This window comes from Anabrus simplex, chromosome 12 (genome assembly GCF_040414725.1).
Source record: "Anabrus simplex isolate iqAnaSimp1 chromosome 12, ASM4041472v1, whole genome shotgun sequence".
Lineage (NCBI taxonomy): Eukaryota > Metazoa > Arthropoda > Insecta > Orthoptera > Tettigoniidae > Anabrus > Anabrus simplex.
In genome coordinates this window covers 20,669,508-20,683,828 of record NC_090276.1, presented here as the reverse complement: position 1 = coordinate 20,683,828, position 14,321 = coordinate 20,669,508, and the positions used below count along the sequence as shown (strand labels likewise).

At 38.7% G+C, this 14,321-nt stretch overlaps 1 protein-coding gene across 1 annotated transcript in view; it reads right to left on the bottom strand.

Moving 5' to 3' along the window:
- Positions 1-3,242, bottom strand: part of tinc (tincar) — a 203,633-nt gene extending 200,391 nt beyond the window's left edge. Inside the window, exons 1-2 of the mRNA XM_068229790.1 lie at positions 3,106-3,242; positions 926-1,590 (exon numbers count right to left, since the gene is read on the bottom strand). Coding sequence (XP_068085891.1) covers positions 926-1,590; positions 3,106-3,242 — 802 coding nt within the window. The remainder of the gene's footprint in view (positions 1-925; positions 1,591-3,105) is intronic.
- Positions 3,243-14,321: the final 11,079 nt, after the last annotated feature.

Genomic DNA, 14,321 nt, shown 5'->3' with positions numbered 1-14,321 from the left:
AATCGCTTGATGCCACGGAAAAAAATGTTTTGGCATAATAGAAATATGTAATGGACATCATTTTTTCTGTAGCCTGTACAACAATTCTTTAGGACGTTTGGTATAACTAGTAGGGATTTTAACCTTTTCTTTTCAGCCTTATGCATGTCTCAAACCAGATTTTTCTGGATGTTTTGACAATGGTTGAAATAAGCTAAAAATACCTTGTATTTACACAGTTACTGAACTGTCATAAATGACAATATTAGCAGTAGTTATCTCTTGGCTCTTTTAGGCAATGACGTGGTACATGTCTACAGCTTGTTCCACTCCAACTTACTGTATCTTCATTATTCTCCTAAATGCCAGGCTTATCATCATTCCCTAAAATTTCAAAAATATAATCTTCCTTCATGCTTTCTCTACACTTCTGCGCACCCACCTCAGAAGACAGCTGTGAAATAAAAACACATAACATATAATTATCGTCAAAATACGGTGAGGCAATTTATGAATCACGCGCCGTCTGAACAGAACATGTGATGAACAGCGTAAGAATGAACTCAGAAGTGAGGACGAGCGCATTGCTTGAAATCCGAGTTAACTATTGTTTGGGACAGCGGGAGACATGTTGACATCCGCGTTAACTCAGACATGGGATGAAAGAGGTTAAAATTAGCTCAATTCAGTTTGGTTGACAGACGGAGCCCCATTTGTGCTATGACCTATATAACAGTTCTGTAGGTTGGTATGCATAACTGTCAGGGTTTCACAAATTTACGTAATTCAATTCAACAGACACCAGAAAATCCTGGAAATCGGTTTAGAGCAAACATTTAACAAAACTGAATTCCATTCGCAGATTTTATAAATTAATATTTGACTAATGACTTGACTCTGAGTAATGTGCTTAATATTCTTTAATACATAATGTAGTATTTCCTACCTTGTGGAAGATGTCCGGACTGGATAAGTCTCGCCTCCATGAGCAGTTTAGGCAGCAGCAGGAAGAAGGCTGTCGTGAGGTGTAGGAATGGTGCTGTCGGACCTCCATGCTGCCACAGACTTCTGATGACTCCGTTTCCTGCCCCTAGTAGCACTCCTGGAGGATCCGCGGAGCACGTACTCATATGTCTGCCGAGTTTAAACCCGTCATTAGCTAAGTTCCCGATCTTGAACACAGCGGCCGTCAAGAAGAAAGGCAGCAACAACACGGCAGCACCAGTGAGCGCAAGGTACGCATGCACTTCCAATCGGGGAAGTTTGTTGGCAACTGCGAGGAAGCGTTCAGCACTCAACACAGCGACGTAAGCTTGAAGCCCTGCCCCACAGAGTCCGTACCACACTGACCAAAGACTGTTGAGATGCGCCCTGAAGCACGGCCTCTTCCTCCGACTACTGTAGCCGCTTCCTGCACCCAGACTGCTGCTGCTACCGCCCATATTACTACCCCCAGACCCGCTGACATTTCCACCACAGGTAGTCGATTGTTTAGGTTGGATCTGGGGCTTCGATACCTTGTTACTGCTCGAGGATTTCGACTTGTTACTTTTGCTGCTGTTGACGTCATTGTTATTGTCGAAGGGCATCAAACTCCCTGTCATTGACATGCTGAAATAAAAAAGAGAGCACAGTGTTAAAAATTCCTCGTCTAAAAGATGATGATGATGATGATGATGATGATGCTTGTTGTTTAAAGGTCCTTAATATCTAAGTCATCAGCCTCTAATGGTACAAACTGAAACGAAATATAATAATAATAATAATAATAATAATAATAATAATAATAATAATAATAATAATAATAATAATAATAATTTTAAAATGTATTATGATGTACTTTAAAATGTATTATGATTTTAAAATTATCAGTAGATCTAATTAGCAATGCCTTATTTTCTTATAAAATTATATAAAAATTGATTAAAGTAGAATACGTCATAAGTCATTGCCCTTGAAGTGAAATGATACATAAATAATTCGAATTAAAAGATAAAAATGACACTAAAATACACAAAGGAAAACTAAAACAATCAGTCAGACTGTTTCATAATAATAATAATAATAATAATAATAATAATAATAATAATAATAATAATAATAATTACACTCATAAAATATATTATGATTTTAAAATTATCAGTGGATCTAATTAGCAATGCCTTATTTTCTTATAAAATTATATAAAAATGCATTAAAGTAGAATACGTCTTTAGTCATTGCCCTTGAAGTGAAATGATACATAGATAATTCAAATTAAAAGCTGAAAATCACACTGAAATACACAAAGGAAAACTAAAACAGTCAGCAGAATAAAGCGTAGTTAACAATAAAATTTTTTAAAAAAATAGAAAATACACTTTTAAACATGATAAAACAGGCCAACAATCCCTCATAAAACGGGTGACGAGGTCTGCTGGCTGCTCGTCATCTCATAGAATGAGGGAGATGGTACTCGGAAGTTTAAGACTACGGCGCAGAGACATTAATCGGCTGAGCATGATCGCAATTAGTTTTAACTACTCATGGAGAGGGGAAAATCACCCGATCAGACACACAACAAGAATTAATATCACCGAGCTCGATAGCTGCAGTCGCTTAAGTGCGGCCAGTATCCAGTATTCGGGAGATAGTAGGTTCGAACCCCACTGTCGGCAGCCCTGAAAATGGTTTTCCGTGGTTTCCCATTTTCACACTAGGCAAATGCTGGGGCTGTACCTTAATTAAGGCCACGGCCGCTTCCTTCCAACTCCTAGCCCTTCCCTGTCCCATCGTCACCATAAGACCTATCTGTGTCGGTGCGACGTAAAGCAACTAGCAAAAAAAAAAAAAGAATTAATATCACTGAAGTAAGATATTTTACCACTATGATACTCAGATTTTGTCAAAAGAAGTGCAGGAAGGGAACATGATCACTGGAAAGCGTCGTAAAAAACGACAAGAATTCCACTATTAAATTTTTTACGAACTTAAGGAAGGATTCTTGGCCTTTCCTCTCTTCTCTTCCTAAAATCTCTTCATTCTTTCTCTTCTGATCTTTCTCTCCTGTTCGGAAATGATCTGTTCGGGCTCCGTTTTAGTGGTTTCTCTTCAAATGATTTTAGACTGTCGACCCTTCTTCTGAACTCTCTTCTATTGTGGATCATCTCTAGTGTAATTCCAACTTCTTCCGCATCCTTCTTCACCTCTTCCACACACTTGCAGGTGAGCTTTAACCCCATGATGTACTTGAAGATCATTTTGGTCAGTCGTTCATCATCCATTATTACCAGATTTCCGTAGAATTATCAGCCTTCGTTTCTGCATTGTGTCCCTGAATGTTTCAGTGTTCTTTTAGACCCCCTCATTTCACTGTTTCTTCCAAGTCCGATCAGTAATCCTCTGTGGTCCTAACATTTTCTTCAGAATCTTTCTTTCCAACTTTTCGAGTTCTTGCAGCTCCCTTTTTTATTTAATTTTTTATTTATTTTTATTATTATTTATTTTTATTATTTTTATTTTATTTATTTATTTTTTATTTATCTATTTTTTATTTTTATTTAAAATTAGGCACTCTGAAACGTACAATCGTCCTACTCATTCGCTGAATGGTCAGCGTTGAGGCCTTCGGGTCAGAGAGTCCCGGGTTTGATACCCGGCCGGGTCGGTGATTTTAATCGCCAATGATTAGGTCTTCTGGCTCGGGGACTGGGTGTTCGTGTTTGTCCCAAGACTTTCCTCTTCATGTTCAGACAACACACTACACTGCCAATCGCGACAGAAATACGCAATAGCGATTACATCCCTCCATATAGGGTTGGCGCCGCGAAGGGCATCCGGCCATAAAACAGGGCCAAATACACACGTGCGACACAGATCGCACCCGCGACCCCACAGATGGGGGAATAAGTGGAAGAAAAGGAAGAAGAAGAAGAAGAAGACTCTGAAGCGTACAATGTCCGTTTGTTATAACTGATCTGTGTTAGCTTGTAGGCCAGATTTAATTTTCTGGCTCTTGCCTTGTTTGTCTTTTTATCCAGTCGGTTGAGTTGGATTTATTCACACAAGTATTTGAATGTGTCTCTCCTTTTAATCTTGCTATGTTTTACCTCTAGATACCTATCGCTTTGGTGCTTGTACTCCATACATTCAGTCTTTTTATAAGAGACTTTAAGACCCACTTTTCTTTAGCGATTTCATGCAGACTCTCCAGCATCTTTTGAGTGTCTTCTCAGTTTTGAGCTAACATGGCAAGGTAATCTGCAAAAGCTAAATCACATAAATATAAATTTATATAATGTCAGGGATATGGACACATGAGCTTCAACTTCTGATTTCTTCTATGCTTAGGCAAGCCTGATGACGGTGTGCAAATGTAACATGTACAAAATCTGGACTATGTTCTATACGTAAGTTTGTACATTGAGAGGTCTTGTTGTTCTATTTGTTAAATCACCCTCGTAGGCGGAAAGTTCCACTAAGCAGCGAGATACAATATGAAGGTAAATTATAAAGGAAGGGTCAAAGGGCTAGATATTTGGGAGAATCAAAGGGGTAGGTATTTATCACTGATATTTAAATTAACCAAACCAAACCCCATGGCACTACAGCCCTTTAAGGGCCTTGGCCTACCAAGCGACTGCTGCTCAGTCCCCAGGCCTGCAGGTTACGAGGTGTCGTCTGGTTAGCACGACGAATCGTCTTGGGTGTTATTCTTGGCTTTCAAGAATGGGGCCGCTATCTCACCGTCAGATAGCTCCTCAATTATAATCACGTAGGCTGAGTGGACCTCGAACCAGCCCTCAGGTCCAGGTAAAAATCCCTGACCTGGTCGGGAATCGAACCCGGCTGCCCTACACTACGGGGACGGCGATATTTAAATTAAGCTTGTTTAAATTGATTAGTACCGGGCGAGTTGTCCGTGCGATTAGGAGCGCACAGCTGAGAGTTCACATCCGGGAGACAGTGGGTTCGAACCCCACTGTTGGCAGCCCTGAAGATGGTTTTCCGTGGTTTCCCACTTTCACACCACGCAAATGCTGGAGCTGTACCTTAATTAAGGCCACGGCCGCTTTCTTCCCATTCCTAGGCCTTTTCTGTCCCATCGTCGCCATAAGACCTGTCTGTGTCGGTGCGACTTTAAGCAACTAGCAAAAAAAGAAGAGAGACTAGTTTACTGTGTAAATTCAAATAGGCTATACGTAGAAGCATAATATTTTAGCATTAATTTATGTACGATTTCGCGAAATAGGTCTTTACTCCTCGCTTGAATTTTTCTGTAATAATTTTCTAAAATTGTTCTTATAAAGTCCTATTCTTGTGATTTGCAAATTATTTATGTGAAATACAATATTGATAACCTTCCATTGTTCCTTGCGGATTCTTTATTAGGACTATTATACAGCTCCAATAAAGATTACATAGCAAACTACCCTTCCACCCTACTGTGCATGGCTGTAGATTTAACCCTACATCGCCATACCATTAAATAATTTCCTAGTATATTAAAACTTACAGGAATTTCCGTCCAACTGAGAAATCCTTATTCTGACTTCCATTTCTCTTTACGCTGGTAACATTGAAATACAATTTCAAGCTCGTTATTTTCCATAAATTTCGCTGCAGTTTCATTCTTAGCGCAGAATAAGTAAATTTCACTTTAAACTGGCCTTATAGCTTTAAATTGCTGTAATTCGTGAAAGCGAAATCAAGAATTTCTTAACCATAATCATGTGATTCATTAATATATCTCAAAATCGCTTGAAAATACTTTTTGTCGCGTTTATCGTTAATGCGAAAAGTCATTCCCCTACCTACACGTGACTAAGAAATGGAGAGAGGCAATGGAGAGTCTTACCTGACCAGCTTTATGATGACGTCGCCGGAGTTTAGGTAAAAGAGGATTCACAGTGGATCACCATGTTTCGGACCTGAAACACAGAATGGAAATAGTTACATTAAAAAAACTGTATTGGCCACAGAAAGATGTATTTCAAGACCTTAAATTTACATGAGATATACTGACATTCCACAAGTATTGTCTAAACTACGGTAGACCGGGCGAGTTGGCCGTGCGGTTAGGAGCGCGCAGCTGTGAGCTTGCATCCGGGAGATAGTGGGTTCGAATCCCACTGACGGCAGCCCTGAAGATGGTTTTCCGTCCAGACAAATGCTGGGGCTGCACCTTAATTAAGGCCACGGCCGATGTCTTCCAACTCCTAGTCCTTTCCTATCCCATCGTTGCCATAAGACCTATCTGTGTCGGTGTGACGTTACGCAACTAGCAAAAAAACTACGGTAGTGGTGGTTGCTGTTTTCAAGGGGATGGAATAACGCAACTACCATCCCGCAATTGTTGACTACTTGAGTACTTTCGGAGATCACGTATACTTGGAGCTCATTTCGAATATTTAAGGGGGTCGAGACTGAGATGTTGCGATATTTACCAAGACATCGACTTTTTAATTTTAACCTTGAAAATCCCCAATTCTTCCTCTTCGAAATGCCGTTATTAATTTTGCAGTAACGCCATGTTTAAAGCTCTAAATGTCAGATTTGTTGCGTAGCGGCATGACGTATATAGAAGAAGCAGACGCCCCCTTCAGGTTGTCAGGCAATATTTGCTTCAAAGTTCTTTCGGACTACCATTTCAATGACCCTGATAGAATATATTTACCTTGTAGTAGGGTGCATGCACCGGTGCTTTGCACGGCGCAAGGTGCAAACAACGCCTTCGCTAGGTTGACCAGAGTGCAGAACCCCATTCCTCGATTTTGAGCAATAGCGCTGTCTCTGTCTTACCCTACGACTGTCTCGCTCGCTCCACCTGTCTCCCGCTTCCTCACTTGCTCTGCTGCGCTCTGCCATCTGAGCAGAGTTGAGACGAGATTAGGAGGAACGCCAGACAGGAAAAAATGGAACTGAAATATCTGTTTCAAGTAAGTGGAAGCAGTGGTAACAATAAGAGGAGATAGAAGCCTGAGGGAGTCACTTCGCAGTCCAGAGCAGTTTTTATTGAAGTATGTTTCTTAACACTTTCAATTGCATTCTTCTTGCGATAGAGTTCTTATCAGATTCTCCTGACATTTTCAGGGAAAGTTTTAATATGCACATGAATGAAAAGTAGTTCTTCATTTTATCATCAGATGAATATTACCTTTATATTTTTGTTCCTAAAATACCACCAAACTAGAGTTTTGTCTATTGTATGAATAATGGAAACTGAGAAAATTATATCACCGATAGTTTATACCTGACTGCAAAACCCAGAGTTATTATTAAAGTATTTTTTTACAAGTTTGCCAAATTATAACCCCAAAATAATGAAAACTGGGCCGCAAGGGTCTTTTTCCATGCAACATATAAAAAATAAATATTATCAACGTCCGGGGAGCCATCTGATGGCGAATGAACGTATCATTTCCACTTCTATTATAACGTTTAAATTTCAAAATGTCATTGTTTAAGAAGCCTTTGTCGTGGACAGTCGAGATTTTCTTCTGATGACGCAGAGCACAGTTCTCTGCGAAACGTAAAGAATTTCACCTTATTTTTTTGATACGGCATAAGCCCAAAAGCCTATACAGCACCATGTATACTAGTACGGGCCGTAAAAGCATCAATGGCAAATATTATCTGTTAATAACTTTGCAACAAATTAACTAATCAACTTCAAATTTTGTGTGCTGCTCTATCGTATTAATATATGCTTGTGTTTTAAATTCGATTGTGGTTAAGTGATCAATTGTAGAAATTATACACTCCAGTCATCAGTCCCCTTAACTCTTCAAAGTTATCAATGATTACGAATTAATAGCTGAAGAAAGCGAAGAGCCGCGAGGGTGTGAAATTTCCATAAGCCTGGCAAACCTAATACCGTCGGGGAGAGAACAGAACACGAGTTGTCGAAGGAATAATGGAACTGAAATGTGATGATGGTGATGATGCTTGTTGTTTAAAGGGGCCTAACATCTTGGTCATCGGCTCCTAATGCAATGAAATGTAACGAAAATTTAAAAGTCCAAAACTCATCCAATGACCAGAATTCAAAACGTGATGATCAAGAATGAATGGATGAATATCAATTTAAAATAATCAGCGGATCCAGCTCACAATATTGAGAGTTTAAAAAAATCCAAAATTAATCCACTGACTAGAATTCAAAAAGAAGAGAAGATGGGCAATGATTTTGAACTTGAAACAATCAGTGGCTTCGACCCGCAATGCCCCACCTTCCCAGAAACTCTCTTAAAACAATAGTATATACTAACCAAGCTCTGCTTCCAAAGCACAATCCTGAATCGATGATGCTTGTTGTCTAAAGGGGTCCAAAATCCAGGTCAACGGCCCATCATAATGGGACTTATCACTAAGAAAGTAAGAACCATGGTATTTTTCATGTAGCGGTACTACACACAGCTAACGCAGATCTATGGTGTTTCTCTCATAATGGCGCCACTCATAGGCAACGCAAACCATCGAGATCCTCACATAGGTATACTAATCACAGGGGGTCGTACTATCCCGTAGTGTTCCTCACATAGTGGGTACTAATCACAGGCCACGCAGATCCACAGTGTCGCTCGTACAGTGGTACCTTAATCACAGGCAAAGTAGACCCACGGTGTCGCTCATATAGATGTACTAATCATAGGCAACCTAAGACCGTGATGTTCCGCATACAGAGGTACTAATCACGGGTACCCATACTGATTCACCCTCTGTTGCTACTAATCACAAACCTATTGTGTACCTAACATAGTGGTACTACTCGCAAGTAAAGGTAAACTGGTGTTACAAGCAGTCTCATGGTTCTAATTCAATCATCCCTTGGTCGCCCCTTTTGGTCGCCTCTTACAACAGGAAGGGGTTACCGTCGGGGAATTCTTAGTCTGCGTCCCCCACCTACATGTGATCATGAACTCACGCTGCCAAGCAGTGGCGTACATATGAATTTTTCTTGGGGTGAGCGGATATCAATTGCAATAATTATGAAACATATTTTAAATTAAGGTTTTTGCAAATATATGTTTTTATTATTTTCCTTTTTATTTATTATTTTACCTTCGTAAAAATAATAAATGCATCTGTTTATAACAATGAGTTCAAGCGCCTCATGGGGGAATATATCCCCGCTTATACCCCCGTCCCCCATCTACGCCACTGCTGCCAATTCAAGAACATTTCAGTTGTATTTTACGACAGTCAGGATATCAGGAAAATGTATTCCGCCGTCCCTGCCAGCAGGGGGAGGGCACAGATGAGAACTGTAGTAGCTAAATACTTGCTTGTATTAAGTATTCTTTATCATCTCCCGGCCTGCCTTCTCACAGATTAAAACTGAGATTTTTTTAAAACAAATCCGTGCTTCAATTTTAATTTTTGGCCGAGGGAATATTTATATTCTCCTGCAATCTGGTGTTCTCAGGCACACAGTCCGACGTGTTGCTGATAATTTAATGAACAGCGCAATACTATTACATGAGTGTGTGGTTCGTGAATTCTCTGGCAGGCCGCGCCCTTGCAGCTGGATTGTGGTAATTTCAATTAAGCTGGATTCTTGTGCTGGAAACATTTTTTAATTTTTTAAAAATTGGATTCCTTTCATAAAATTAAACTTCGCTCACTGGTGGAACAACTTCGTCCAAATGTTATTCAATCCATGAATGGTTCTATTGAAGAGCAAATGATACGAATGATATTTTTTTTTGATTAAAAATTACACCTATTGTTGATGTTAAATAGAAAACAGCTTTATTGTTCTTCTTCTTCTTCTTCTCCTTCTTCTGCCTGAATGGGTCACCTACGATCAAGCGGAATCAACGTTTGTTGAGCTTTCGTCCTTACCCAACAGGTCTTCAATTTCATTGATTGTTGTAATTTATGTTCCTCTGACCAGGTACGTCGTGTTGGTTCCTTCACATCTCCTTCAAATACACTTGTGTGAACAATTTTCATGATTACATTCCTATCCTGCAAATTTGGTGATCCTAATTCAGCGAGGTCTTTCTCTAATTGCTTACATAATATTGATTCCGTACGTTTGAGTCACAAAAACTTATGTATTCGATAAGTAAGTCTGTTGTTATTCATTCATTCCTTCCGAATGGCTTAAAAATTGAATTCGTCACAATCTCATTGTATCAGTAAATCTAGATATTTTCAAATATATATTTCCCGCATTGGGTTTGTGGTAATGAATTCCATTTTTAATTCTGAGATTTAAATTTTTCTCTTGATTTTTTTTTTTTTGGCTAGGGGCTTTATGTCGCACCGACACAGATAGGTCTTATGGCGACGATAGAAGAGGAGTTGGAAGGAAGCGGCCGTGGCCTTAATTAAGGTACACACCGAGCTCGATAGCTGCAGTCGCTTAAGTGCGGCCAGGATCCAGTATTCGGGAGATAGTAGGTTCGAACCCCACTGTCGGCAGCCCTGAAAATGGTTTTCCGTGGTTTCCCATTTTCACACCAGGCAAATGCTGGGGCTGCACCTTAATTAAGGCCACGGCTGCTTCCCTCCCACTCCTAGCCCTTTCCTGTCCCATCGTCGCCATAAGACCCATCTGTGTCGGTGCGACGTAAAGCAACTAGCAAAAAAATTTAAGGTACAGACCCAACATTTGATTGCTGTGAAAATGGGAAACCACAGAAAACGATCTTCAGGGCTGCCGACAGTGGGATTCGAACCCAATATATCCCGGATACAAGCTCACAGCCGCCGCACACCCCTAACCGCACGGCCAACTCACCCGGTTTTATTTTCTATAATCTCTATTTGTTCCTTTAAATTTTTATGATCTAGCAAATGTTAAATCTAAACTTTTGATCTCTATGCATCAATTTTGGTGCTGAGAATCTGTTTTCTGTCTCGTTTTGTTCAGAATTAAGTCTCTTATCAGTGATAGACTAATCGAACATTTACACTTGATTAATCGTGTTTTAATGTTGGGCATTATGAAAATTCGCCGAAAATTAACAAAATATTTCTTTTGCAAAGACACGTTATTCTCTAAAGGCTTCACCAACTGAAATTATTTAAAAGTCCATTTGTAGGTATTATACAGGCTTCCAAACAAACTTTGTTTCTTGAACTCCGACTTCTTCTCTTCTTTCTCTTTTCTTCATGGGGCCTCTAAATATTAGTTCCTAATTAGCGTCGACCTCTAAGATATTTCGCTACTATGTTTTTCCGCCATTCCCACCTACATTTACCTGCTCCCTTCATAAAGCTGTAGGTTGTTTTTATTGGGCCGTCTTGGATTTTTTCCTCTTTCTTCTGATAGTCCTAGAGTGGAGAGTCTGATTCTATCCAGCATCTCACATTCGAAAAGTATGTGTTCAGCTGATTCCTCTGCTTCATTGCATTTCCTACCTATGTTGTCTCTTATTACTCCAATTCTATGTAGGTGCTTTTTCAGATGGCAGTGTCCTATGAAAAGTCCTACTACCCATCTTATATTTTCTCTACTGAGTTTCAACAGTTCTTCAGTATGCTTCTTGTTTGGTCCTTTTATCAGTTCCTTTGCAAGCCTGCATTCTGGAGTATTTTTACAGTTCTCCATTTGTTTCTTTTGTACCCATTTTCCTATGTAGTGTCGGGCTTGTCCATAGGAACTCCCTCGTACAGGTTCTGGGCCTACAAAATGTGTTTCGGCCCCTTTCCTGGCCAGTTTATCTGCCTTTTCATTTCCTTCTATACCTGCATGCCCTGGTATCCATATTATTTTGGCAATGTCGTACTTGATTGAAATAATAACATTAACTACTGTTGCAAATACTTCTAACTCATAATATTACAAGCTATCTTTGTCACCGTCAAATGGTAAGTGCATACGATTCTACTTCAATATTTTTCAAATATCTTTTCACACAATTAACCCTACTTGTCTTGCTTCCATTTACAGATTCCACTTCTATATGCTTCTTCAACTAGAATATCTACAAACTCACAATTTACAACATTTGAACATCACTTCAAATTTTGAGATGGTCCATAGTGATCCTATTTGAAACTGTTCTTCAACTTCTATTCACCAACTTCATATCCTCAACAAAAAAGTGTTCTACAACTTCACCATACGCATCTGACTTTCGTCTTTTATCTTTAGATCATGATTAACTTCGGATCTCTCGACTAACTTTGACTTTTATTCTCTCTTCTTTACTTTGATTATATAAGATTTTTCGCCATCGTCTAATTATAACCGCCAGACTATCAACTTTTCTTTTATGCAATCTTACTACTTGTTGTATAACAATCTGTTGTTTTATCCATTGTACTTATTTTAGCAGCCTTCTAATGTTAATTTTGTTAATACTTCCACTATTGTATCTCATCACATTGTATTTTCAAACCATCATTGTTATTTTTAATGTTATTTTACTTCAAATCTCTTCAAGATTTTAAAATTCATTTCATTACTACATGTTATTTAGACGCTTATTTTTAATTTAAGGTTAAGACTATGGCTGATGATGCCTTCAGGGAAGGCGAAACATGTTCCACTATTAGCTAACAAATTTATGTAAATCATCCAAGACGATTTTGTATTGATTAGGTGGTCTAATAAATAACTTAATGTTATTATTTCAATCAAATATCATCAATACGGACCAAAATGATATTTATTACATGTAATGTCGTACTTTGAGAGATTCAGGAGAAGTGAATGGCAATACCAGACAATTCTGGATATTATCCGGATATTATTAGCCGCTTAGCTGTCCGTAAAAATGAAAATGTTCTTATTCCTATAGTTGAACTCCGACTTAAGATTTTGAAGTTATAACGATTGCTCTCTTGCGCGGTACCACTAAATTAGGTCTTATTTGGTGGCTATCTTATTTTGACGAGTGACGTCACAGGTTTCCTTTTGAAACTATGAAATTACAATGGCCATATCAGCATTGCAAAATAACGATCTGTGACGGGCGTTTCAGCGCTAGTAGACCTCAGCGCCGGACCGAAGAGAAAGAGGTTTTCACGTCAAGGGAATAACTAACACCTAAGAAACAATACAAAACGAAAATATATTATCGATACCAGAGAGGTCGATAGGACTTGAACAATTAAAGAGCAGGCTAGAACAGCGGAGAACATGTACAGAGAGTGCAGTGTCGTGCTGAAAGTCTAATTAACCGGCATTCCACTTCCCATCCAATAAGGTTTCCTTCCATTGAGACAATAGGTCAAGAAAATGACCTGATTTTTCTCCGGAAATCCGTCTCTGTCTCTATAGAAATCGATCCCTTCCAACGTCTATCGCTTGTTTATCGTTCACCCGTACCTCTGTCTTTCAGAAAGTCTTCTACTGGTGTTTCACAAAACTATGGAACACGTTGTTAGAGGATCTCAACAACTTGCCTCTTCCAAAATATGGGATATATATAAAGTTAATTTAATGGAACTGCTCTGTGCGTGAATGAGTGAGTGACAGACTGTTAGAGTGAAAGATGTGAGAAAGGAATGAGTGAACGGTAGACTGGTAGAGTGAAAGGAAGTATGCGAGCAGAGGAATGATTTAATGAATGATTAGTTAACAAACGATAACTGGAATAAAGGAGCAGTAAGAAATTAATTATATATGTATATCTTGTACAGTACCATGTAAGTATTTTGTAAACTGCACGGTAGAACCCAATTAATCCGGACAGCCATTTAATAATAATAATAATAATAATAATAATAATAATAATAATAATAATAATAATAATAATAATACAACCGGGATGGCTTACACACGTGCACAATGACTTGGCAGAAATAGGTATCAAGGAGGAGGATATAAAAGAAAGGACATCATTTAGGAAGAAGGTTGCGGGATTGAGGGATGCGTCTGAAGAGCAACATGCGAAGCCACGGAACATCTCGGTGGAAGAACGAGCAAGAAGAAGTCAAAGACTCGAGAATCTTTGGCGAGAGTGTAAAGAGAAGGGTATCAGTCTGCGTGACAGAAGGAAGATTGTGTAAACGTGGCCCACAGGTGGCCGTATCGATTAATAATAATAATAATAATAATAATAATAATAATAATAATAATAATAATAATAATAATAATAATAATAATAATAATAATTCATAAATGATATGACAGTATAAAACTGAGTTACGAAGCAATGTTGTAAACTACGCAGAGGAGGAGATAATTGAAAGTGTGGTCACTGCATAAAGCTCTGAAACAGATGAATAAGACCAAGATGAATAAGGTGATATTATCAATCCTAAGCCAAAACTTAGTGAAATTAAAGACCATATAAACATTGTTATTAAATACGTTGAAGATAACAACGATGAAAACATACCTGCATATTACGACCACCAATAAAGCATTTGCGCGAGTTATTTGTTAAAGAAATTAATGT